The sequence below is a fragment of the Bubalus kerabau genome, chromosome 9 (assembly GCF_029407905.1).
Source record: "Bubalus kerabau isolate K-KA32 ecotype Philippines breed swamp buffalo chromosome 9, PCC_UOA_SB_1v2, whole genome shotgun sequence".
NCBI lineage: Eukaryota > Metazoa > Chordata > Mammalia > Artiodactyla > Bovidae > Bubalus > Bubalus kerabau.
The window spans coordinates 44,348,697-44,376,278 of NC_073632.1; the positions used below are offsets into that span (position 1 = coordinate 44,348,697).

At 37.8% G+C, this 27,582-nt stretch overlaps 1 protein-coding gene across 1 annotated transcript in view; it reads left to right on the forward strand.

The window, feature by feature from the left end:
• The first annotated feature begins 1,038 nt into the window (after positions 1–1,038).
• HDAC2 (histone deacetylase 2) overlaps positions 1,039–27,582 on the forward strand; it is a 35,395-nt gene continuing 8,851 nt past the window's right edge. Inside the window, exons 1-8 of the mRNA XM_055535131.1 lie at positions 1,039–1,321; positions 13,906–14,018; positions 15,126–15,243; positions 17,431–17,505; positions 18,009–18,147; positions 20,629–20,770; positions 24,490–24,582; positions 24,664–24,772. Of these exons, the coding sequence (XP_055391106.1) occupies positions 1,270–1,321; positions 13,906–14,018; positions 15,126–15,243; positions 17,431–17,505; positions 18,009–18,147; positions 20,629–20,770; positions 24,490–24,582; positions 24,664–24,772 (841 nt within the window). The 5' untranslated portion in view covers positions 1,039–1,269. The remainder of the gene's footprint in view (positions 1,322–13,905; positions 14,019–15,125; positions 15,244–17,430; positions 17,506–18,008; positions 18,148–20,628; positions 20,771–24,489; positions 24,583–24,663; positions 24,773–27,582) is intronic.

The window sequence follows — 27,582 nt, forward strand, 5'->3', positions numbered from 1 at the left end:
AAGGTGGGTGGTTTAGAGTAGGTAAAGGCTCCATGTTTGATGACTTATTGAACACAGGGGCAAAGGTATTTATAACGTCCCAAAGTTCTGAAAGTCCTTTCTCTGAACTTTATGCTGCGATCTTCCAGTGCCCGGCCAGCAGAAGCAGTTATAATGGAGTAGCTAGGATGTGTGGACTTTAGAGAAAGGCTGAAATCAAACCCCAGACCATCAACCTTGGAGAGGACCAAGTGCGTTATAAAGTCCATTTATAAAGAAGAACAGAAACAATACTTAACATCCCAGCTTACTCCCAGTTGTTGGGAGTCTCAATCGAGTTAACACATATCCATTACAGATATAAATGAAATACATCATAAATTAAATACTTAGAACCCTAACACATACATGCATGCCATAACTGCCTATTTAAAGTCAGGCAGTACTCTCTGCTCTTTCATGTCTGCAATAGGTCCCCTTAACAGGGGGGACCTCCTCCGAGGTCAAAACCTCCTCCGAGCGATTATCAGCAGAAAATGAAAAAAATAAATGAAATGCACGACGACCCAGTACAGGGATCGTGGGTTGCAGCTCGGCGGGTTCGAGAAGGTAGAAGGGGTGGGATAGTGGTCTCTCAGCGCCCGGCTCCGAGCACGTGGTCCGCCCCGGAGGGAGCTTCGCGACAGAGGGGGAGGGGAGCAGCGTGGGACTTCGCGGAGGGGGTCCAGGCGGCCCGGGCTACGGTTGGAGAGGCGCCGACTGCGCAGGCTCAGGATAGGCGCAACCACTGCGCGAAGATCCGAAGGGGGGGAGTGTTCACCCGGCTCCACGCTCCCTTTAGCTACCTAATCTAAAAGCGAAAGCCTGCTCTTTTTTAAAAAGAATCCTTTTACGACTGTATTGGGTAGCCGTCCTGTGCAAGTTGCTCATCATAAAAAAGCCTCTTTTCCCAAACTGAAGAAGCCTCTTGCCCCCTTCTCCCCCGTGGAGTCGCAGTGGACGCGCCCCACCTCCCCTCGGCCTCCGGAGGTGGTTTGGCGGCCCCCTCCCCCTCCCCAGTGTCGCGAGTTGGCGCCGCTGCCACCCCCTGGTCCGCGCTCTCGGCCCTTCGGCCGGGCGGTACCCAGCCCTCCCGGCACCCCCCTCCTCTCCTCCCTCCGGCCTGCCCTTCCCCGCGGGACTGCCACCGTCCACCTTCACCCCAGCCTTCTCTCCCCGCCGGAGCCGCGGAGGCAGCAGTAGCAGCAGCAGCAAGAGGAGGAGCCGGAGGCGGCGGTGGCCGGGGAGCCCATGGCGTACAGTCAAGGAGGCGGCAAGAAGAAAGTCTGCTACTACTATGATGGTGAGACATCGGGCAGGCGGGAGGGTGGGCGGCCCAGGACTGTGGCTCCGGGCCCGGAGCCGCATCGGCTCTGCGGCCGCCGTCGCGAGTGGTCGCGCCGGGTGCTGAGGGGTCAGGAGGAGGGACCGACTTTTGGCAGCATCTTAACCCATTCCCGACCCGACGCCGTCCGGCAGCCTCCGCGGGGAGCTAAACGGACGCCCCACTTTTCTCTCCGGCCCCTCTCGCTCCGGCAGTGCGGTCCGCCGCCAGCCTGCCCTGGCTTGGTGCTGTTGCGAAGGGGACGGCCCTCCCTCGCGCCTGTCCCGCCCGCCGCTCTTGGGAGGGAGGTTTTGGGGGTCCCCTGCTCCGGCCGCCTGCACCCGACTTCTCCTCGCGGGCCCAAACAGCTACCCCGGCCCAGACTGCACACAAAGCCCCACGGCCCCGAGAGCTCCGCCCCTCCAGCCCCCATCCCTCCCCTCCCCGGCTCTCCCCTCCTCTGTGTCCCCGGCTGGCCCGAGCGTCTCCTCCTTTTCTCTGCCGCCGGCCTCACCCCGGACCCCTCGACCGGGTTCGGTGCTGGAGAGTAGCCCCTGAGGGTGGGGTCCCACGTCCACCTTGAGGCTCGTTCGCACCCCTCTTTTGCGTGGGCTCCATCCCTCTCCTTTGTTTGCCGGGTTCTCTGAGCGCCACTTTCTCAGCATTCAAATGAAAGGGCTTCACTTCCTCAATAAAAATGAGGGTTTTCGAGTTTGAGGTAGTCAGTCTTCACGGGAAATGCGACGGTGGTGGGGCAGCGTGCTGTCGCTGTTGCTGCTTGTGTTGTAGATCAGCCTCGATGGGTCCTGGCTTGCCTCTCTGAGAGGCGGTTACCACCCACTTCTTTGTTGCTCTTTGTTCGATCAGGAAATACACCCTGCTTTGGAGGTGTAGGACCGATAGGTTTGGCATCTGGCTTGCGAAAGCTGTTTCTAGGTGGTGGGAGTCCTGGTGTTGGAAAACTTTGAGGAGTACAGCAGAAAGTACTAAATCAGATAAGCTTGAGCTCATGGATCAGTAAATTATAAAAATCAAATGATTTCGTTTTAGAGGTTCTGACCTCATTTGCAATTTGAGCAGTCTTTTTGAATCCCATTTCCTGTGCTAGTCTAAATTACACTAAAAGAAGTGGTTACCTTTTTTATAGTTTGCACGAAGACATTAACTTGGTAAATAGTTCCTAGTTAGGTTACTCTCCAGAGAAGAAATTCTGAAATTTAACAAAGAAGCTAGGTTCAGGGACCTGAAAGTCCATCTGATTTGTGTGAAGCAATAAAAATTTTGGAAGCTGTTTCCTACATTCAATGTATCATAAACCGTAAAATCGTAGACTGATGGAAAGATCTTAGAGGATTAGGTGAGAATAAATCTAGACTTTAATTTTAAAAATGGCCATATCATGTCTCTTCAGTTAGCAAGCATGAATCATTTTCGTGCCTGTTTATATAAAATAACCACCTGTGTCATTTGTGGAAAAATCTGAAATCTTACAGAAGAAATCTAAGTGTTAAATATTAACAGCCATGTTTTTAAAGTATTTTTTGAGAAGACTGCATGTATATGTGATACAAATTGATTTGAAATTATGCCATCATGGAGGGGTGAAGATGGGAGTAGATTTTAACTTTAATGTAAATTACTGAAGTTTCTTAGAATTAATTTTTTAAGAGTTCATGCATATTTTGGGTCACTGCCTTGACTTGGGTTCCATGACCAAATTGAAAAGTAAATAACCATGTGTGTAAGTTAATTTTTAAAATGAGATTGTTTCTAAGGTTTAGAGATGTGTTAGCAGGGCTTGGGGTAGAGAAGAAAAGTTTTAAAAGGTTAGGGTAACTGGTACTAAGGCTCTGCCTGCAGCTGTTAGTTGCTGTTGACAGTGATAGACTGATGAAGTGAGCTGCTTGAAACTTCTTGTCACCAGGCTTGAACTGCAGAACCAGAAGGTACACTTAAGTAGCAGTTTTATCATCAGCTGTTCTTTTCCTGGGCCCATTTACAATGAGTCTCCATTGAGGGGATGGGAGCAAGTATTGAGCCCAAGGGCAGGATGCAGACTTGATAGGAAGAGTAATCTTTGTCATTTAGTCCGTACTTTATAGTGGACCATTCAACTGCTTCATCTGATGGCCAACAGCAGGTGTATAATTGAATGTTTAGATGTCTCTGGTTAGGTTATCTGTCTTTTGTCTATGGCTCTTCCTTGAGTAATTTTTAGAATGGAATATGTAATTGCTTACATTGGGAATATGCTTTGGGTTCTTTTTGTGGGGGTGGGCTAATAAAATATTTTGCACAGGTTATTAAATTGAATAGGTATCATTATGCTAATTCTTTGTAGGTGATAGTATGTTAAGCTGTGCATAGTTAATTCCAAAAGCTTAGATTTTCATCACCAGAAAAACCCTATTTTGTCAGCTTATAAAGATAGTGATAGTAGTTTTTTTTTCTTTTTTTAATTGTGAGGAAAGAGCTTGCGCATCAGAGAACTGACTCTAAGATAGACAAACATCCAGTATTCCTTGCCGGGGGAAGTTCTGTGGACGGAGGACCCTGGCAGGCTACAGTCTATGGGGTCCCTCGGACACCACTTGGCAACTAAGCAACATCAGTGTTGAAAATAATAGTGTCAGTGTCAATAATTTATGAAACTAGAATAGCTGTTTTTAACTTGTTGTAAAGGGAGTAGAAGGAAGAAAGATCAAGAGGGAAGCGGTGAGGTATAGCAAATTCTGTAACCATAGGGATCCTACCTTTAGGCTTACTGGGACCAATAGGCTTACTCTTGGTGACACAGAGAGAATGTCTAGCAAATGAAAGGGACTTCTAAAGATGTATGTTCTTTTCTCTGTTCACATTACAGTCTCAGTATCATACCATTTAGATCACAGGAATGAGAGTTTCAAGGCATTGATGGATGAAATATCCTTAGACCTTTGAGAAAAAGTAAGAGAAGTTTTGGGGTTTCCCCACTGGCTCATGGGTGAAAAATCCGCCTGCAATGCAGGAGCCACAGGAGATGCAGATTTGATCCCTGGGTGGGGAAGATCCCCTGAGAATGGAAAAGCAATCCACTCTAGTATTCTTGCCTGGAGAACCCTATGGACAGGGGAGGCTGGCAAGCTACAGTCCATAGGGTCGCCAAGAGTCGGACATGACTGAAGCAACTGCATGCACAAGAGAAATTTTTACTTTTGCAGCTTTTGACTCATGACTCATTTCCTAAATCTTACCATCTAGTATATACTGCAAGATTGTTGATAATCTATAAAACGATATAGTTATATCCCTTCTGGCTTTAAAATAATGTGATTTCTAGGAATTCCCTGGTAGTCAAGTGGTCACGGTTTTGAGCTTCCCCTGCAAGGGGCATGGTTTCAATCCCTGGTCAGGGAACTAAGATCCCACATGCCACATGGCAAGAGAGAAAAAAATAAAATGATGTGATTTCTGTACTTAAATATAATTAGCAAACCAAGCTGTGTTAGGCTCTGATACATGTACATGTATCTGTATGTACTGATACATACATCAGTAATACTTTATCAAGAAATGTTAACTAGTTTGTTTTAAATTAGCTTGAGGCCAATTACCTTTAGTGTCTGTTTTATTGTATATACAATATATTAATAATAAGGTTGTATATCACAATTTATATGATTATATGCATTGCTCTGTGTTGTATTTTTCCGTTCTCTGATAGGGTTCATCATAAGATTTGGAGAAAAGTGATTCAGAGAAAATCACTCAACACTGTACAAAGATAGACTATAAAAGTTACCAATATCATGTCTCCCAGTATACACCGAGTCTACTGTAGCACATTATAAGAATTCTACTTGGCAGTCAACTACTGGCAGATTTCCTTAGATTTTATTTAGAACAGTGATGCCAGAGCCTTTGCTGCTGCTGCTTAGTTGCTCAGCCATGTCCGACACTGTGCAACCCTATGGACTGCAGCCTGCCAGACTCCTCTGTCCATGGGATTCTCTAGGCAGGAGTATTGGAGTGGGTTGCCATGCCCTCCTCCAAGGGATCTTCCCAAACCAGGGATCAAACCTGGGTCTCCTGCGTTGCAGGCAGGTTCTTTACTGCTGAGCCACCAGGGAAGCCCAAGCCTTTTGCTAGGTAGTCTTTAATATATCTGCATGGGTTCTTCGTGGAGAAGGAAATGGCAGCCCACTCCAGTACTCTTGCCTGGAGAATCCCATGGAGGGAGGAGCCTGGTAGGCTACAGTCCATGGGGACGCAAAGACTCGGACTTGACTGAGCGACTTCACTCACTACTATGGGTTCTTAGATATAGTATAAATATTATTATTCTTGAAATAGATAATCTTTTCTTTGGAGGCAAATCTGGATACTGAATTATAGCAGCAGTTCATAAATACCAGTGGTTTTATTGCACATCATTTATTTAAACGTAGCCAAACATAAGACTGAGATTTTCATATACTTGAATTCTCTTCCCCAAGATTTTTTTTTACCATTTACTTCCTTCATATTTCACCTTAACAGAGAAGCTTTTCCCTTTTACCTTAATCACTGTTAACTGTTTTTTCTCCCTATCAATTACACCTAATTTTTGTCTTTCTTCTTACTGTAATACAAACTTCATGAGGATAAAATCTGTTTTGCTGATGTCTATACTTCTACCTTTTCATGCTGTTCATGGGGTTCTCAAGGCAAGAGTACTGAAGTGGTTTGCCATTCCCTTCTCCAGTGGACCACATTCTGTCAGACCTCTCCACCATGACCCGCCCATCTTGGGTGGCCCCACACAGCATGGCTTAGTTTCATTGAGTTAGACAAGGCTGTGGTCCGTGTGATTAGATTGACTACTTTTCTGTGATTATGGTTTCAGTGTGTCTGCCCTCTGCCCTCTCGCAACACCTACTGTCTTACTTGGGCTTCTCTTACCTTGGACGTTGGGTATCTCTTCATGGCTGCTCCAGCAAAGCTCAGCCGCCGCTGCTTACCTTGGACGAGGGGTATCTCCTCACAGCTGCCCTTCCTGACCTTGAACGTGGAGTAGCTCCTCTCAGCCCTCCTACGCCCGCGCAGCCACCGCTCCTTGGATGTGGGGTTGCTCCTCTCAGCCCCTGCCCCTGGCCTCCAGCGTGGGGTAGCTCCTTATGGCAAAAAGTGAAGAGGAACTCAAAAGCCTCTTGATGAAAGTGAAAGAGGAGAGTGAAAAAGTTGGCTTAAAGCTCAACATTCAGAAAACGAAGATCATGGCATCTGGTCCCATCACTTCATGGGAAATAGATGGGGAAACAGTGGAAACAGTGTCAGACTTTATTTTTGGGGGCTCCAAACTCACTGCGGATGGTGATTGCAGCCATGAAATTAAAAGACGCTTACTCCTTGGAAGGAAAGTTATGACCAACCTAGATAGCATATTCAAAAGCAGAGACATTACCTTGCCAACAAAGGTCCATCTAGTCAAGGCTATGGTTTTTCCAGTGGTCATGTATTGATGTGAGAGTTAGACTGTGAAGAAAGCTGAGCTCTGAAGAATTGATGCTTTTGAACTGTGGTGTTGGAGAAGACTCTTGAGAGTCCCTTGGACTGCAAGGAGATCGAACCAGTCCATTCTAAAGGAGATCAGTCCTGGGTGTTCTTTGGAAGGAATGATGCTAAAGCTGAAACTCCAGTACTTTGGCCACTTCATGCGAAGAGTTGACTCATTGGAAAAGACTGATGCTGGGAGGGATTGGGGGCAGGAGGAGAAGGGGACAACAGGATGAGATGGCTGAATGGCATCACTTACTCGATGCATGTGAGTCTGAGTGAACTCCGGGAGTTGGTGATGGACAGGGAGGCCTGGCGTGCTACGATTCATGGGGTTGCAAAGAGTTGGACCCGACTGAGTGACTGAACTGAACTGATACTTCTACCAGCCTTAATAAAGATAAAGGTTTTTTTGCATTATTGATGAATAAATGATAAATACCTTGTACTTTTACAACTGGAATCCTTTTCTATATTCTAATTCTTAAAGCCACTCAAGTTACAGACAGGCAGGATGAGTGGCATTTTATTTATTTTCTCCATGAAAATAGATTTGTGTATCTGACTCAGCTCACCATCTAACCTTTTCTACCTAGTCTAGTTTTAATGTCCAAGGAGAAAGCAACATCTGGTACCTAAAAGATTTTTCTTTTTTCCTTTGGTGACACAAGTTTGGAACTACTGCCACTGCTACCATAAAAAAAGAAAAGAAAGGGTTTCTCTGCTACCAAAAAAAAGTATTAGTAATTATTTCTTTCCCTTAACAAAAACTTAAAATGCTTGTGTTGAAAAATCCTTAAAGGAAACTATTGTAATTGGGGAGAAAGGTTAATTATCTCTTTGGAAATGATAATAGCATTGAAAGGTGGATGAGGTCAGATTTAAAGTTCAAGTGTTGGGGTGATGTCAATTTTGAGTTCAGAAATATTAAGTGGAGTTAAGGTCCTTAATCTGTGTTGTGTAGACAAAAGATTGAAATCCTAAGAAGAAAATATAAGACTATGTTAGAAATAAATACTGGAGAGGGTGTGGAAAAAAGGGAACCCTTCTACACTGTTGATTGAAATGTAAATTAGTACAGCCAGTATGGTGAACAGTATCGAGGTTTTCCTTAAAAATCTAAAAATAGAGCTACCGTATGATCCAGCAATCCCACTCCTAGACATATATCTGAAGAAGATTCCCTGGAGGAGGAAATGGCACCCCACTCCAGTATCCTTGCCAGGAGAATCCCATGGACAGAGGAGCCTGGCAGGCTACAGTCGATAGAGTCACAAAAAGTCAGACATGATTGAGCAGAGAGGCATTTATCTGGAGAAAACTAACTTGAAAAGATACATGTACCCCAGTGTTTATTGCAGTACTATTTACAGTCATCAAGACATGGAAGCAGCCTAACTGTGCATCAACAAAGGAGTGGTTAAAGAAAATGCAGTACACACACACACACACACACAGAGTAATAATGGAGTATTACTCAGTGGTAAAAAGAATGAAATAGTGCCACTTGCAGCAACATGGATGGACTTAGAGATAGCATACTAAGTGAAAGGTAAGTCAGAGAAAGACAAATATCATGATACCATTTGTATGTGGAACCTAAAAAGATTATATAAATGAATTTATGTACAAAACAGATTCAGACTTAGGAAACAAATTTATGGCTACCAGAGGCGAAAGGTGGGAAGGGGGGATAAATTAGGACTTTGTGATTAACATATACAAGCTATTGTATGTAAAATAGATAATCTGTATAATACTGTATGGCACAGGGAACTCTACTCAATATTCTGTAGTCACCTATATGGGAAAAGAGTGTGAAAAAGAATAGATACATGTGTAAGTATACTTGAATCACTTTTCTGTAAACTTGAAACTAACATGACATTGTAAATCAACTATACTCCAATATAAAAAAATATTTTTAAATAAAAATGTTTTTAAGAAGGAAAGGTAAGACTATGTTAGATAGTAAGTGAGGGGACCTTGGTAGGGTAAATTTAGACAAGGGAAGCCCCTGAAGGCATAGAATGGGGCAGCCTCCTTAAAAGAGTTTTCTTTCATAAGACACTGCAGACTTCAAAGGCTACATAGTTAGAAGCGACCTGGTGCGCTTAACAGAGGAAGCTAAGGGGAAGACATGGGAAACTATAGGGTCAGGCCAGGTAGTAGAGGGCCAGACTACCCAAGACTGTGTGGTTAGAGATTTGGATTTTATTCAGGAAGCAGAAAGCCACGGAAGTTTTCTTAAGTGTCTGGAAAGTGGAGAAAGGATGAGAAAGAGTGATAGAATGTAAGACTGAAAGTAAGAATTGAGTATATATTGGTTCACATACAAGGTAATGAATGCAACTGATAGACATGGACATACTTAAGAGATTTTAGGAGTAAAACTGATAGAATTTGTTGATTGGGTTGGAAATGGAGTTGGGACTTTGTGATCACTAAATAAAAGATGGCTCCTAAATTTCTGAATTTTGAGCAGTTAGGTGCCTTATTCCAAGAGAAGAGGATTTAGAGCAGCACTGTTGATTGACTTACTTACTCAAGCACCCGCCTGGCACACAGTAGGCTCTTGATGTGTTAGATAAATGAGTGAACTTAAGAGACCTGATAAATAAAGGTTGGTGGAAGAATGGCTGTGGGGTGGTATGAAATCCAGGAAAGTGGTATCATGGAAACCAAGACTGAGTATTTCAAGAAGTAGCCAGTGTGTTAAAGTCACTAGTGGTCTATCTAGTCTGTGGAAGACAAAAATAATACAGTAGCTCTCTGTTTTTTCTTGAATCATTTTTTAGTCAACTTTTCTTTAGGCATAAAGGTTAATTTCATAGTGCTGAAATCCAAAATTATCTGAAAAGTGAAAACAAAATTGTATAACTCATTTGGAATCAAAGCTTAACTTGAATTAATATTTACCATCTTTTTTATCATCCACTTATTTTGAATATTTACACATTTTTGCTGCAGAAATATTAACATTTGCTTACAGAATGTGGCTCAGACTTAAGGTTGTCACAAAATATATGGCAGATACATCATATTACATTTATAAAATCAAATATATCTAGTCTCGAGAACTTTAAAGAAAAGAGATTGTAGACCTTGTTAGCCACTTGTATTCTGGGAGCTTCTTGAAGAGTGAGCAGTTTTGAAAATTTTTGCAGGTAATACCTAAATCTTTTTGGTAATTACTTCACATTGACAAAGTTTGTTGTCTTCAACAAACCACTTCAAGCTAATTTTTCTGACTACTTACTTTACTGTACAAAACTTGAAACTGTAAATAGTACCACTGAGTAATACTCCATTATTACTCTGTGTGTGTGTGTGTGTGTGTGTGTGTGTGTGTGTGTGTGTGTGTGTACTGCATTTTCTTTAACCACTCTTAAAAAATGTCTTAAAAAATGTAAAGCATTTTTTAGTATTATGATGAAAATCAGGGTAACATTTTAAATGCCCAAATTACATTGCGTCCTTGCTCAGTTGTGTCTGACTCTTTGTGACCGCATGGTCTGTAACCTGCCAGGCTCCTCTTTCCATGGAATTTTTCAGACAAAGATATTGGAATCGGTTGCTATTTCCTAGTCTAGGAGATCGTCCCGACTCAGGGATTAAACCCATGTTTCCTGCATTGGTACTGCACCACCTGGGAAGCCCCCAAATTACGTTACTGACCATTTAAATGAGGTGAATGAAATCCATAGGTTTTTGCAACTAAGGAAAGCTATTTTATCTTTATGGAAAAGTGGATGTCTGCAAAACAGCCATGTAGAGAATTTTGTGATAGGGTTTAAGCAGTTGTTCTAGTACTCCCTTACATTTTAGAAGAATTCTGCATAAACCAAATAGCAGTTGTCTGTAGCTTGGCTGCCTTTGTGGACATGTGTCATTTACATAGTGTGCATATTCTTGGTAGAACTGGGCCCCCAAAGTATAGCCAAGAAACTTGTTGAAAGCTGTGTATATGCATATAAAATTTGAGGACCCTGTTGATAGATAGGTAGTTTTTTTTAATGTTCATTTTCTTTAAATGTTTGTATTCCATTTTGTGTCCTTTTCTTGTCAGGCTTCCCCCTACAGTTTCTTTCCAGTGACTGTAAGTGCTGTTACTTTCCCAGTAGCTACTACTTAAGAAGAGTGGCAGAGTTGCTCTGCCCGAGTTTGAACCTAGCTCTTCTACTTGCTAGCTGTGTGACTTTCACAATATCACATGACTTGTTTACATCTCTCTATCTTCACTTTAGTAAAACAGAAACAGTAGTCATATTCATCGGAGAAGGCAATGGCACCCCACTCCAGTACTCTTGCCTGGAGAATCCCAGGGACGGGGGAGCCTGGTGGGCTGCCGTCTGTGGGGTCGCACAGAGTGGGACACGACTGAAGCGACTTAGCAGCAGCAGCAGCAGCAGCAGTCATATTAATAATACCTACATCATAGGGTTGCTGAAAAGATTGACAGATAATACATGTGAAGTGCTTAGAACAGTGCCTTCTTGGATGCTCTGAATAAATGCTAATTGCTGCTAACATCCTTTTTTTCAAGCACTCTTGCTGAGAAATTGCAGCTATACTTTCCTTCTGTAGATTATTGTTGTCTTTCTCATTATTAGTTCAGTTCAGTCCAGTCTCTCAGTCGTCTCCGACTCTTTGCGACCCCGTGGACTGCAGCACATCAGGCCTCCCTTTCATCACCAACTCCTGGAGTTTACTCAAACTCATGTCCATTGAGTTGGTGATGCCATCCAACCATCTCATCCTCTCGTCCCCTTCTCCTGCCTTCAATCTTTCCCAGCATCAAGGTCTTTTCAAATGAGTCAGTTCTTTGCATCAGGTGGCCCAAGTATTGGAGTTTCAGCTTCAACATCAGTCCTTCCAATGAATATTCAGGACTGATTTCCTATAGGATGGACTGGTTGGATCTCCTTGCAGTCCAGGGGACTCTCAAGAGTCTTGTCTCCAACACCACCGTTCAAAAGCATCAATTCTTCAGCGCTCAGCTTTCTTTATAGACCAACTCTCACATCCATACATGACTATTAGAAAAACCATAGCTTTGATTCTACAGACCTTTGTTGGCAAAGGAATGTCTCTGCTTTTTAATATGCTATCTAGATTGGTCATAACTTTTCTTCCAAGGAGCAAGCATCTTTTAATTATTAGATTAGTGATAGCTTTTTATTGAATTCTCAGTATGTACATAGCTAGAGTATTTGATCTTAAGATATGGTAGATATTAGAGACATTTCATCTTGATAATTTTTACACAGAGGAGATGGAAGTTATGTGAAGACTGTGTGTGCTCAGTTGCTCGATTGTGTCCAACTCTTTGCGATCCCATGGACTGTAACCCACCAGGCTCCTATGTCCATGGGATTTTCCAGGCAAGAATACTGGAGTGGGTTGCCATTTCCTACTCTATGGGATCTTCCTGACCCAGGGATCGAACCTGCACCCCTTGCATCTCCTGCATTGACAGGTGGATTCTTTACTGCTGTACCACCTGGGAAGCTAGAGAATCTTTATTCTTATTCTTGTTATCTCCTTTAGTAGGGATGATAACTTAGAAATACCTTCCTTGCATTAATTTAGGCCCGTGATACTTTGTAAATCTAGTGAGCTTTCCATATCTAAGAATTCACTGAGACCAGGATGCTTTCAAGGAACTTTATGTGTATTGTCATGATGTAAAGCAGAGCTTTACAGCTAGGAAATTAGCTGTTAGTTTCCTGTACTCTCCCCATAGCTCTGCTTTGCTACTTGTCTGTATTGTCTTAGCTTTATTGTTGGCACAGATTAAGAAAAGTTGACCATCATGTGTATATATGAATTGTTTTCAGAGAAAAGCTTGTTTTGAAGATGAAGAGTTAAATAAATTAAAGGTGCAGCACCAACAAAATCAGTTAGTAGTAGTAGTAGAAATGAATATGTTATAATGTTACAAAAGTGAATGTTCATCCTGGACTACTATTAAAATATATGGAAGAGAGAAGCAGAAGTTTTTGAATTCCAGTGTTGTTAAACAAACCAAAAAAAGTGTGTATTTAGGCAGGATTTTGAAAGATATTTTTGATCTAGAAGGGGAGTAAACATCATTCTTTATCTCTAGTTTTTATTATATTTATTTAAGGTGAGTTCAAACCATTGTGGTCAGATTGGCTCAAATTTTAAGATTTGGTTATTTAAAAACTAGAATTAGTACTGAAAGTAATTTCTGATAAACATTGTTGAAAAAATTGCCCATTGCATTAGAAAAATGGTGTATATTTAAGTGGCATCCTTAACACTTTTTATTATAGAAACACTGGCTCTTTACCTACCTAAAAGTATTAATTTTATTGGAATTTGGTAGGCAAAAATCTGGGAGTTTGGTGTTATTTAAAGTAAACGTTATGTGTAAATTGTTAAGACCTGGAATATGAGATATCATAAAAAGATAGGAATTGTAACTTTTTAATCATGAAGAATGAGGCAAAATATCCTTAGTAGCCTGAAAAATGTAGTAAGTATGTCATAACAGAACTTTATTTAGGATCCCAGTTTCAGTTACCAAAATTCCTTATTGACCGATATGGATGTATAAAACATTCCAGCTACGGTAATACCAACTATACAGGATTTGAGGATGCCAGTGAATCATCTAAGAAGCAATAAGTCATACTCGTGAAACTCCTTATGTACCTTACTCGTCTGAATTTCCCATTGAATACTAAAAGCAGGTGTCACTTTAAGGAACAGTAACTCCTTTTTGTAACTTGAGTAGAGTATTCTATTTATGCTAATCCCAAACTTCTAGTAGACTAAAAATCAGAAAAGCTTGCTTGTCTTAATATTTGAACAAACATAATGTATTGATGGAGTCCTCAGAGTGTAAAAACATGCATAGTATCTTGCTTTTCTAATAGTTTGAGAGTTGCAGAATTTAATATCATTATTTAATATTTTAAATAAAGCTTATTTTATTTAGATGACATCTTCTAATAGTGAACAATAAATAGTTCATTAAGATTCTCTTGTCTGTATTGTTCATTTTGTCTTTCCTTTTTTAGGTGATATTGGAAATTATTATTATGGACAGGGTCATCCCATGAAACCTCATAGGATCCGCATGACCCATAACTTGCTGCTAAATTATGGCTTATATAGAAAAATGGAGATATATGTGAGTATACCTTTTGGTAAATACTCAGTTTTCTTTGTTTTTTACCATTGCTTTGAAACTTTGTTTTCAAAGTTGGAGGGCATTTAGCAGATGAAAAGGACTGGAAGGAAACAGAAAGTCCTCTTTCTTTGCTTCAGTTTTCAGAGAGAACTTGAGAGTGTGGGAGCTGTGGCCTCCTTTTTTCCCTTCTTCCTTCAACCATTAAAAAAAACAGTCTCCCTCCCCCAGGTTTTCCCATAACTAGAGACCAACTCAATTTAGCATACTAAATATTTTTGTTAAAATAGTTATTGACCTGTCTATGCTGCTGAAGAGTTGATCTGGGACTATTACAAAAGAATTAGGTAGAAAATTAATCATACAAATATTTGTTGGCATATGAAGCACTGTATTAGTAAGCATGCAAAGTGTCTGTTGTGCAGAAAAGATAAGAATGTAGATAAACAGATATAAGATGCAACAGTTCCTGTCTGTTGGGTGAGAATAGGACAGCTTGGAGCAGTGAACAGTGTTGGGCAATATATGTAAGCATCTTTCTTTGAGATTATAGACATTTAGAGAAGAGTTGAATAGGAATTGCATTCAGGGAGCCTTGTGGAAGAAGGGTGTCATAATGAAGTGAACTTCCTAGGAGCAAGGATGATTAGGATAGTCAAAGGAAAAGGAAGAGAGATCGTGAACTAATAGAAAATGAGTCTCATTTTACCTGGATGAGTCTCAACCTTCTGAAAATTAATGGTCAGTGATGAAATTACTGGCTATGGAGCAGAAGGTTTATGATAAAAAATGTTAGAAAGTAGAGTTTATGCACATGGGTTTGTCTTTAGAAGGATTGACCCGTTTCCACTAAAAGAAAAGGAGTGATTAATTCATAGTTGGTGTTAGACCTGTGTAATCCTTTTTAAAGGAATATTGTTTTTGAAATTGATTACTGCTTTCTAAAACACACATGTATAAATTTGGATTTGCTTTGAAATTTATCTCTTTTATTCTGGCAGACCTAGTTCTTTTGAGCATAGTGGTAGGGGACATTGTGTACTTTGTGTTTGGTAACCCTGATCTAACCAGTTGTAATTCCACAATTCTGACATTTATTTTTCTTCCCAGAGGCCCCATAAAGCCACTGCTGAAGAAATGACAAAATACCACAGTGATGAGTACATCAAATTCCTGCGTTCAATAAGACCCGATAACATGTCTGAGTATAGTAAGCAGATGCAGAGATGTAAGTTTCTGTGTTAAAAGTATATTAGTAGTGATAAGTATAAATAAGTACTTTCAGAACTTGCAATTAGAGTTACCTAAATCTGGATATTTTCCTGATCTAATTATTTTAATTATTTATTTATTTTTAAAAGTCCATGTGACAATACTAAAGCTGCTTTAAAAAAAAAAAAAAAAGAGCAGCCTACCTGAAGCTTATTGGTCTGCCAAACTGCCAAAGAGCTATTTGGATGTTCTTTGCTCTTTGTTTTGGTTCCATGTTAACTTTGAGATAGTGGATGTTGGTAGGGAAACCTCACTCCCCTGCTTTTAAAAATATGACTGTACTTTGGCATTAGTCTGGTGTGTATATCTCTTGTCTTCTACTTGTGTGCTTTAATCCAGACTATTCCAGAGAGTTCCAAAAAAGCAAAACTTGAATTTGCCTCTTGTAGGCAACTGTTTACATTGCATTTACAACTATCTGCTGGTGCTGCTAAGTCACTTCAGTTGTGTCTGACTGTGTGCAGCCCCATAGACAGCAGCCCACCAGGCTCCCCCGTCCCTGGGATTCTCCAGGCAGGAATATGAGTGGGTTGCCATTTCCGTCTCCAATGCGTGAAAGTGAAGTCACTCAGTTGTGTCTGACTCCTAGCGACCCCATGGACTGCAGTCTACCAGGCTTCTCCGTCCATGGGATTTCCCAGGCAAGAGTACTAGAGTGGGTTGTCATTGCCTTCTCCATTACAACTGTCTGCTTTCAACTTAATACAACTTAATTCAATTTAATACAGCTATCATTGTATTAAGTATTATGAGTAATCAGAGATGATTTAAATATATGGGAGGATGTTCCATTGGTTGTATGAAAATACTATATAAGGGATTTGAGCATCCCCAGAATTTGGTATCATCTGGGTCCTAAAAACAATACCTTGTTGATACCAAGGGACAATTGTACATATATCTGTATTTTCCTTTGTTGTATCAATGAAGCTTTTGATTCTCTTCTACACAGTGTTCTCTTTTGTAGATATTTTATTATTAGAGATTGAATGCAAGAAGATAGAGTGCAAGATGTCTTTCTAAAATGACTAGAACAACGTTTTTTAAAGCTTGATACTGGAGTTCATTCCGATGTTTTTATTGATGGACTTCAGTAATGATTTTGTTAAAAGAAAACAGTATTGTTTGTTCAGTAATACTAAATTAAATGTAGTTGCTAGACAGCTTATAAATTCATAGAATTTGATGTACGTTTTATTTATCTCATTTGATTCAATAAAATGTTGTATTACAAATATTAATAGATATTATTTGCCCCTGTTTTTTCAATGGGGATTTAGGCTTAGATTAAGTCATAGTTAGCCCTAAGGTAAAATGAACTAACAGGATTGGTTTTAAATTCACATAATTCTGAATTGTATTAAGATAATGGCCATATCTGAATAGCAGGAAGCTAAAATGTATACGTTAAATGAAGGATATGCAAAGCTATACAAAGTAATGGCCCTTTTTCTTGAAGAGAATATAAACTGAGGGGTGAGGAGAACCGAGAACGGCTTGTACGATCTGTGTCCATTCCACCCTCTCAGTACTAAGAAGCTAAATGTGCTGTGGTGTGCTGTGTATCTGTGCATGTGCTGTCTCCTTGTGCAGAAGTAGCTCTCTCATCTGTGTCTTGGCTCTCATGAGCTTAGTTAATTCTTAACCATCTTTTAAGATTAACACTAACCATGGATGTGGGCAACCAACTGTTATACTTTTTTGGTAATCAGTACATTTCAAAGTTATGGATGTTCTATATACTTAAAGTAGTTTTAAAGAATGTAAATCCTAAAGCAATTGGACTTAAATTTAAACTTTTTAGGATTTTGATTAATTTACTGTTGTATATTTAAGGAGAAATGCCTAGGAAATTTAACCTCATATTTTAATTAAATAACACCAAATACCTTTTCTATTTTGATAGCTATTGATTTGTTTAAAAAGCAGATATTTTCCACAAATAATCATGTTAAGAATTGGTGGCAGTATTTCAGATAAAATATTTTAACTGCCTTGGATAAAATTGCAAACTTTACTACTATGATATGTATATTTTATAATTGCATCCAACAAATGTTATTTTTAGGATATAGTTTTTGTAAGAAAAGGCTTTCATTGATTCACAGAATGGATTGAAATTAATGAAATCCGTCTTCCACAGTTAATGTCGGAGAGGACTGTCCAGTGTTTGATGGACTTTTTGAATTTTGTCAGCTTTCAACTGGTGGCTCAGTTGGTAAGTGTCTTGATTTCGTCAAATTTAAAAGTTGATTTAAACTTGTGTGTATTTTTTGAGATGTTTGTTTGAAACAAGCTTTAATAGTGACTGATTTTAGTAACAAAAGCAGTACGTGTATAGTATGTGTATAGCTGTTTACAGTTACAGTTGTTTTCAGTGGCGCGCCCCCCCCCCCAGTTTTGTGATCATAATGTCACAGACTTTTTATTTGCAGCTTTTTACTTCAGTTGCATTTTCACTTAGAGACTTCTTTTTCCTCCCTTTCTTCTAGCTGCCATTGTCACTACTGCTTTCCAACTGTGTGCTCTTATTTAACCAGATCACAGCTACAGGAAAATAGTTACCTAAAGAGAAACTGTTAGTGCCCATGATAGTGATCTTTTTATGATTTTATACTCATTTGCTTATGCATGACATCCTCTTTCCTCTAGAGCTTTTGTCTAGTTATAGTAACTTTTAATTTTGAACATTTAAAAATTTCTCCTATCTTTAATTGTTAGCTGGTGCTGTGAAATTAAACAGACAACAAACTGATATGGCTGTTAACTGGGCTGGAGGATTACATCATGCTAAGAAATCAGAAGCATCAGGATTCTGTTATGTTAATGATATTGTGCTTGCCATCCTTGAATTACTAAAGTAAGTTCATTGTGTTTGACATTTTTCCTGTAAAAAGTGTTTTAATTCATAATGAAAACCTGTGCCTTTTTTAAAACGTGAACAATGGGTTGAAAATAGTTAATAAATCATCTACAGATTCATTCCAAACCATTGTAAAAATGTAGGAAATTTGGCTAGTTCTTGGATGATTAAGAATGAGAAGTGCATATTAATGTCTCAGAGTTTATTAAGTACCTTCCTAAAAGTATTAGAAGTAGCTTGACAGTTTAGATTGGAGATGTAGTTCTAACTATTGAAAAAAAATGACGTGACCGTAGAAGTTTGTGTTTTAACATTTTGTAAGATTTAACTTTTCAAGAAAAAAATTTGAAACGTGTTGAAATTTGTTTACCTATTGAATGTGACCAGTTCACTGCCTAGCTCCCTCATAGAGTGAGGTTTTGTTCTCTACTAATGGATATAATTATCTAATTATATAGTTATAATTATATTATATAATTATCTAAATTGCTAAAGGAATCAGTTTTAAAGTTTTTCTTGACTGTCAGTTGGAGAGAAAGATCTATAGAGGTATCTGTGATTTTGGAGATTTACAAAGTTAGACTTTATTTTTTTTTAACTCTCATTAGATAACACATCTTAGCTGATTCTACTTAAGATTGTAACAAATTGGTATTTTTCTCAAATTGAAAATGTTCTTGCCTGAAGTTATTCCATGCATACTATTTATAAAGGCTGATTTTTCAGTCACTTAAAATTAGGTATTGACTCAATAAACAACTGAGCTGTGTTACTGGACTAATAGAGAGCCAAGGAAAACCACTTGAAATCATTTGCCTTGTTTTAACTCACTGTTGGTGTTGGTTCCTGCGTCTTCATCTCAGAGCAGTAGTTCTTGCCCACATGCTAGTAGTCAACAAGCTTAGTTCAGTTTCTCTGGACACATTTCTTCAACTGGTACAAACGATTTAATTAACAGCAAACAGCTTTTGAGCCATTCAGACATTTTGTTCACGCTATGTGAAAGTCACTCAGTTGTGTCCTACTCTTTGCAACCCCATGGACTATACAATCCATGGAATTCTCCAGGCCAGAATACCAGAGTGGGTAGCTATACCCATCTCCAGGGGATCTTCCCAACCCAGGGATCGAACCCAGGTCTCCCACATTGCAGGTGAATTCTTAACAAACTGGGCTATGAGGGAAGCCCGTTACACGCTATTTTTATTTTATTATTTTAAAGAAAGTCTATGATGAGACATTGTTTTCTAAGTTTCTGAATGTTGCTTTCCTGTGAGTTGAGGATATTCTTGTGAGGGCTTAGTCTTGTTTTGTCAGCCTGTATGTATTACATTCTTTTAACATGGCTGTGGTAGTACTGTAAAATGAATAATAGTACTATGCCATCTAATTCCATAAAAATCATCACTTCCTTGTGCCTTGAAAGGATGATATATGACATTCACTTTCTTTATTTCTTGTTTTGACATGAGTTATCACTAACATAAGATGTCCAGTATGATGATACTTGTGACTCTTAAACTGCATTCGGATTCCGCTGTGATTGGTCGTTCTCCAAGCAGCACTGTCAAGTGATGAGAAGCTTGTGGTTTCTGTCACAGCCATTCAGTTGAAAAAGAAGCCATAGAGAATAGTGAACAAACAAGCATGGCCGTATTTCATTAACACTTTACTTATAGACATTGAGAAGGCAATGGCACCCCACTCCAGTACTCTTGCCTGGAAAATCCCATGGATGGAAGAGCCTGGTGGGCTGCAGTCCATGGGGTCACTAAGAGTCGGATACGACTGAGTGACTTCACTTTCACTTTCCACTTTCATGCATTGGAGAAGGAAATGGCAACCCACTCCAGTGTTCTTGCCTGGAGAATCCCAGGGACGGGGGAGCCTGGTGGGCTGCCATCTATGGGGTTGCACAGAGTCGGGCACAACTGAAGCGACGTAGCAGTAGCAGTATAGACATTGAAGTTTAAATTTCATTTAATTGTCACATATCATGAAATTAATGTTTTTATTATATTTTCAGTCATTTAAAAATGTAAAAAAAAAAAAATGTTCTCAAAGACTGTACAGAAGCCATTGTCTACATTTGAACTGTCGCACCCTATTTTATAATACTAAAGATTTACTAGAGAGATGTGAGATGCTTTACAGTAGCTATTGTAACTAAGGTGTAATCTTTAATTATAAATATATAGAAACATGCACTGTGTTTTCAAAGCAGAATAAGAGATATTTCAGAAAGTAAATACATTTTCTTACCTAGATTGTAAAGGTTGTAAAGAGAAGATTTATAAGATCTGAGGTTCAAACTCTGACTTGAGGGTGGTCTCTTTGAATGGTCTCTTAGGCTAGAAGTAAAGAAAAGAAAGGGGATTAAACATTCTGGAATGTGGGAGCTCATAAACAGGTGTCCTAAATCTATGGTAGTTCTTCCTGTCTTAAAACCTTTTTGAAAACTTATGGCTTTGTTTGCAGGTATCATCAGAGAGTCTTATATATTGATATTGATATCCATCATGGTGATGGTGTTGAGGAGGCTTTTTATACAACAGATCGTGTAATGACTGTATCATTCCATAAGTATGGGGAATACTTTCCTGGAACAGGAGACTTAAGGGTAAGATTGAATTCTGTCTGAATAAATGTTGTGAGATGAACCTAGAGGAGGTTAGTAATCTTACACCTGAACTAATATTTTTCTGGATCATTAGTTTGAACCTTATATGAGGATTAAGTTATTTTTATGTGCTGTGATGTTGTTGTAATTCACTTTTTTGCTGACTACAAGCAAAAATTCAATAACTTTAAGGGCTTTCTTTTGCTGAGCTTTTTATTTGGTTGAATAAATACTTCTGAACATCCACAAAGCATGAAGCAGTTTTTTTGATGTTAAGTTTGAATCTTCAAACCCTACTTGATTGTAGGCTATATTGCTATTGAACATAAAGATTGGTGGGATAAAATAATTGACCAGAGTCTTTTTAAGGTTTTCGTATTGCCCTCTTTTTGTGATTCATCTTTAATTACTCAGACTTTAATCTCTTTTTTTCTTTAGGCTTCCCTCTCTCCCCCTTCATTCTTATCCCCCAACTCCCTCGCAATTTAGGGAGAAAAGAATATCATAGCTTATCCTGCCTGCCTATTTATATATTAAGCACATTTATTTCTATTATATTTCTGTTATCTTCTTTCATTTAGTGCTTTGAAGTCCCCCCACCTTTTTTTTTCTTTTTGCTTCACTAGAGGTTTTGATTTTTGAACCAAACTACAAGCACGTTGAAGTTTATTCAAAAATTTATACAGCTGCTTTTATTTTTTTTTAAACAGAAAAAGATTTTTATTGAGGAATAAAGTCTACAAATGAAAAGGCACAGAAAACATGAACTTTAAAAACACTAAAGAAATACATATCAGTATACACTTCACTCAAAGCAAAAAATTTGTTTACCATTTCCATTTTATTCTCATCTTTTTACTCTATAGGCCTTTGTGGGGAGGGTCAGCTGCTTTTAATTTAGCTGTATTATATGGGAGATTTCTTTTAGCATGCCATTCAACATTAGTCCTAAACTATTATGTTAAGGTAAGTTTTAAGTCTGTGATATGTCGTTATGTTAGAGTTTAACAACCAAAAGTTTAGAGTGGGCTTAAAGTAGTCTTCAAATATATGATTTAATTGTTTGATCACAAGGTTGTGTTCTTTCAGTAAGAGTGCAGATGGTGAAACTTTTCTTTACCCATAAGTAGGTAGGAGGTCATTTGTTTCATTTATTTCAGTTTAAATTATGTGGCTTTTAAAATAATTTATATTTTCAGTTCTTTCTTGCCATGTTAGCTCATCCAGTGCCTTTACCCACTTGGTCTTATCTTACAGACCAGTGATTCCCAATGATCCTTAAACTAGCAGAGTCAGTTATACTGGAGAACTTAAAAGCACATATTCTCAGACTCCAAAAACTCTGAATGAGTCTATTCTGCACACTAAAATTCAAGAACCACTGCTCTAAACCAGTAGAATTTGTCTATAACCATTGCACTCTGATGGAAATTAAGCAAAAACTTTCCCAGCTTTAAGCTTAAAGAAATTACACTGCAAGACAGTGTAATTTTAACTCATCTCAGAAATGGCAGTGGAAGCCTCTGTTTAATTTCTAACAGTGTACTTAGAATTGTTTGAAGTTGGAAGATACTGGAAAACGTGTGTTTTAAAGATTGAAAATGACTTTAAACATCTCTTTTCCTCTCAAGATTTTATACTCCTATGAAATGTCACATTTCTTTTCCCTTTAGATATTAAAAGATATCCCCAAGTTTAGGAAACTAAAATCAGTTTCCTACATTGTATGTGTTGTTGTATTTGGACTTTCATGAAGCTCAAGTATTATATAATTTAGTAAACATTACCGTTTCTACCTGAGAATTCATTCTAAATCAGAAAAGAAGTCTACTGTGAGCTTAGATCGTTGTTAAAACTACACTTGCATGATTATTAGATCAGTAGTCTAGATGGAAGAAAAAAAACAAAGGTGTGATCAAGTAGTAGTAGTAGTAGACGTAGGTGTAGTAGTAGTTATGGAGGGTATAAAACTTGGTCCAGTAGGGGCCGCAGTTCTGAACTGTGACTGAGAAGTGCTTTTAATTCACCTTTAACTCGAGTGAGAAGTGTTAACCAACTTTCTGTATTCTGCAATCTTAATGTCAACGTATATTCCAACTGTGTTGTTTTACTACAGAAGTCTCAGGATTTACAGCATTTTAGTTTGTCCATATGTGTTTAGTTTGTATTTAGTTATATAAAAATTTAGATTCTTTAAGAAAAATTGTGGGCGTGTGTGTGTAATTTCATGCTTTTTCATCAAAAGTTGGATCATAACAACTCTTATATTGAAGGGTAAAGGGTTAACTGTGCTCTTTAAAAAATGGATTCAAGCTGAGATTGTTCCATGAGAAAAAAGGGAATAACATGTATTTGTATTAGTAATCCTAAAGAGTCATATATATTGAGACATTATACAATTGACCCTTGAAAAACAAGGGGATCAGGGATGCTGACTCTCCTGCAATTGAAAATCTGCATATGACTGACTCCCCAAAAGCATATTAGTATTCATGCATTAGTATCATAATAGCCTTCATGATAACATAAATGGTCAGTTAACATATTTTGTATATCTACATATATTTTATGCATTCATGACATAACTTGTTCTTAATTTTCAAAAATATTTCTACCTGCAGTTCACATGCAAGTTCTTTCATGTTGTTTCAAACCTCCAGAAAAATTTTCTAATACATTTATTGGAAAAAAAAATCTGCACAAAGGTGGACCCACCATTCAAACCTTTGTTGTGTAAAACAGGTCAATTGTAATTTAAAACACATGAGAAATGTCTCTACCATCTCTTCTAAAATTAAACAGTTGACTCTTGAACAACACAGGTTATGAACTTCTGTGGGGCTTTTTTTACTAAGTAATTACTTCAGTGCTACACAATTTGCAGTTAATTGAATCCACAGATGCAGAACTGTGAATATGGAGGACAGACTGTAATGTTAAACTCAGGTTTTCAACTATGCTGTTGTTTATACCCCAGTGTTGTTCAAAGATCAACTGTTCATAGTGTGTGTGTGTACATATATACACATATACATAAACATAGATTTACACATGCATAAATTATAATTAATAAAATAAGTATATATGTTTTGTGTGTGTGTAGCTGGAACTCAGTTTCTCTCTTTTGCTTCTTTTGGGAGGTATTAATGCCTTGAGTGATACTTTTTTAACAAGTAGAAACAAAATTTATTTCAAGCCCAGTTAAATAAAACAGATTTCAGTGTTTTAGTCTGTAGCTGTTAAAACTTCAGGAAAGTCTTACCAATATTAATCAACTCATACCAGATTGTGAGCCACAAGAACAGTTTTGCATCAGAGACAATGCAGGACAGCCCTGTCCTGCAGGGTTCTTTGGCTCAGAGTTTGTATTTTCTACAGTTTGACTGGTAAATTTGTCTTGTGTATTTTGTTTATGACAAATTTCATGAGTTAATGTATATTTAATTTCAAACTGCCCTTAACTGTGTTAAATTTCTTTCCTCCCCAAAATAATCATTACAGATTAACTAGAATTGGTTCTTTTCAGCTTTATAAATATCCATAAATGTTGAAATACATACTTATTCTGTATTATTTCCTCTCTCAGCCTATAAGATGAATTCAGAATTGGGTTTGTTACCTACTCTTTTAAATATTTTTAAAATATTTGAATAATTAAATAATGTCAAACTTTTTATTATGATGTATTCTCTAAGATCTACTTACACTATGTATTTTAGGATATTGGTGCAGGAAAAGGCAAATACTATGCTGTCAATTTTCCAATGAGAGATGGTATAGATGATGAATCATATGGCCAGATATTTAAGCCTGTAAGTATTACTATTTTTAAAAATGAAAAGGAATTCTAAAATGTTTTTTAGAGATATTAACATTTGTTACCTTATACATAGATTATCTCAAAAGTGATGGAGATGTATCAGCCTAGTGCTGTGGTGCTACAGTGTGGTGCAGACTCCCTATCTGGTGATAGACTTGGTTGCTTCAATTTGACAGTTAAAGGTAAGCGATTTGAAGGGTGATACTCCAGAAAAAAATTTTCTTCTTCCTAAGAACTTCCCATAAAAATTGTCTTTTTTTACCTGCTACTTAACATGGAACCACGTGTGTCTTATATTTTTTATGGGTTTTTGGCATATGTATGTATGTATTTCGAATTGATTTATATAATTATAGTTAATCTAGTTTCAGTAAATTAGGTCTTTTATTTTGTCAAATTTATATATACATTTTTACGTGAGCAGTTTTATAAGACTTGTTGCTGTCCCAACCAAGGCAGTGATTTTCTTTTTTATTTTTAACTTGTATTTGTTTATTTATTTATTCTGGTTTTATTAAGATGTAGTTGACATGTAGCCGTGTAGGCTTGAGGTGCACATTATAATTTGACTTCAATAGCATGATTTCAGCATCCTGAAATGATTAATTAACACAGAAGGTTTAGTGAACACTCATCATCTCCTATAGTTAAAACATTAAAGAAATAAATTGAAAATGTGTATATTTTTCTTTGTGATGAGAACTCTTAGGATTACTGTCTTTAACAGCTTTCATTTATAATATACAGCAGGGTTAATTATCTGCATCATTAGGTACATTTAATCCTTAATACTTATTTATCTTTTAATTAGAAGTTTGTATCTTTTTATTATCTTCATCTAATCCCCTCCCCACCTCTGGTAATTACAAATCTGATCTCTTTTTCTGTCAGTTTCTTGGTTGTTTGTTTTTGAAGTATAATTGACCTGCACCATTATAATAGTTATTTTCTGGTCCACAGCATTGTAATTTGATAATCTGTACATTTCCAAATGATAACCATGATAAGTCTAGTTGTCATCAATCATCATGCAAAGATATTATTTTGCTGTTGACTGTATTCCCAACACTATATATTTCATACCTGTGTCTCATTTATATTGTACCTTTTATAATCTCCTTCATCTGTTTCTCTCCCCTCTTGCAACTATCTTATTTGTTTTCTGTAACTATTTCTGTTAAGTTACATTCATTTGTTTTTTAGATTCCACATATTACACTTAGCATAATTTTCAACATTTTTGGTTGATTCTTTTGGTGCTTACCTTTCTTAAGACAATATGCAAGCTTTTTTTAATTTTTTTGGCCATGCCGTGCAGCTTGTGGGATCTTAGTTCCCCAACCAGGGATTGAACTCCGGCCCTCAGCAGTGCAAGCCCAGGGGTTCTAACCACTGGACCACCCGGGAATTCTGCAAGTTGTATTATTATTTTTAACTTAATTTTAACCTTGTATATTCACTTTCCATTGTGAAAGAAAAGGGAGTCACCACTGTGTCCCTAACACATGCATTTACCCTTCTAGTATCCCATTTTTGCAGTTTAAATCTAGACCAGAATTTTAGTTATGGTAGTCATTGTTTATGGCATCATCAAAAACATTAAAGCATGGTTCAGCTTGCTCAATTTTCCTTTTGCATAACTTGTTTTTCTGTGCAATTTTGTCATTTCCTTAGTTTTCTCAGTTACTCATTAATAAATGAAGGTGGATCAGGTTTTCTATCAGTTTTACCTTCTTGAAGAACAGCCTTCTGACCTGTTCCTGTTTGGGTGAATTTCCTCTGTAGATCTGTTAGAATGTTGAGCTGTTCTTTGCTTTTAAGTGTTAAAATCAACGTGATAGAGGTCCAGACCAAAGTAAAGGTCACCATTATGGAATGAGCTGCTAGGGGGTAAGAATAAATCTGAAAATTTATTTTATAAGTTCTTAAAATTTATCATACGTAGGTTAGTAGTAGTAATCATGGATATTGTACAAGATTTTGGAGTTGTTTTCCTTGTGAACTTTTAGGTAACAAGTTCATGTTCTACTTGAATTCGCTCATAAAAGGTGAAGAATTCTCAGGTAGAACTTTTTCCAGTACTACTTACTATTGGCTTAAATGGAAATTAATAACTAAATTTAGATTTTAAAGACTATTTTATTTAATATTAGGATGGCTCCTGTGCCGGGCAGCATTAGAATTACTAGATAATCCATCTATTCTACTTATATTAGGTTGAACGAGTTGAAATTATCTGTTTCCTCAAAAATGGATATGATCTTCTTAAAATCTATCTAATGTACTCAAAATGTGCATTAATTTGTCAATTTTCTTGTCTTAACTTTTTGAAAGTTCTTAATGCGTTTGTATGTAAAAGTAATAGCTTTCATAACTATAAGCTACAACATTTACTCTTCCTGTAAATCTACATTGTATTTCAACTGACTGATAGAATGTAAGCTGTATAAAGCATATAAAGGTATTTGCAATCCCAAAGCTTAAACTTGATTCCAAGCTTTTTCCAGTGCCAGCTTCAATTCAGATTTCTCAGGTTGCTAAAGTCAGTTTACCTCTTGTCCGTGTCCTTTCTATCTTCGTTTATATTGTTACAATTGTACGTTCTCCATTCTTCATTTTTATAAGTTTTAGCCTTTAAAAAAATCTCTTTATAATCATTTTTGTCAGATTCAGAGATGAAGGAAAAGGAAATGTCCTTTTTTAGCCAGCTTTCTTTACTTAGAAGTCTTTAAGATAATTTTTTGTTTGTTTCATCTTTAAAAATACCCAAATGGCTTTCCCCTATTATAAGAAGCATGCATTTTTGTAATTGCAGTAATAAAAATTGGATTGTGAATCATATAATGTGACTATTGAAGAATACTTAATGAAAATGCCCACAGTTATAGTTACATGAAGAAAACTTTAAGCTTTTAAAAATTAGGAAGAATTGGAAGGGAATATTAAAAAAAAAACTATCTTTGGATGATGAGGCTTCACTGGTAGCTCACTG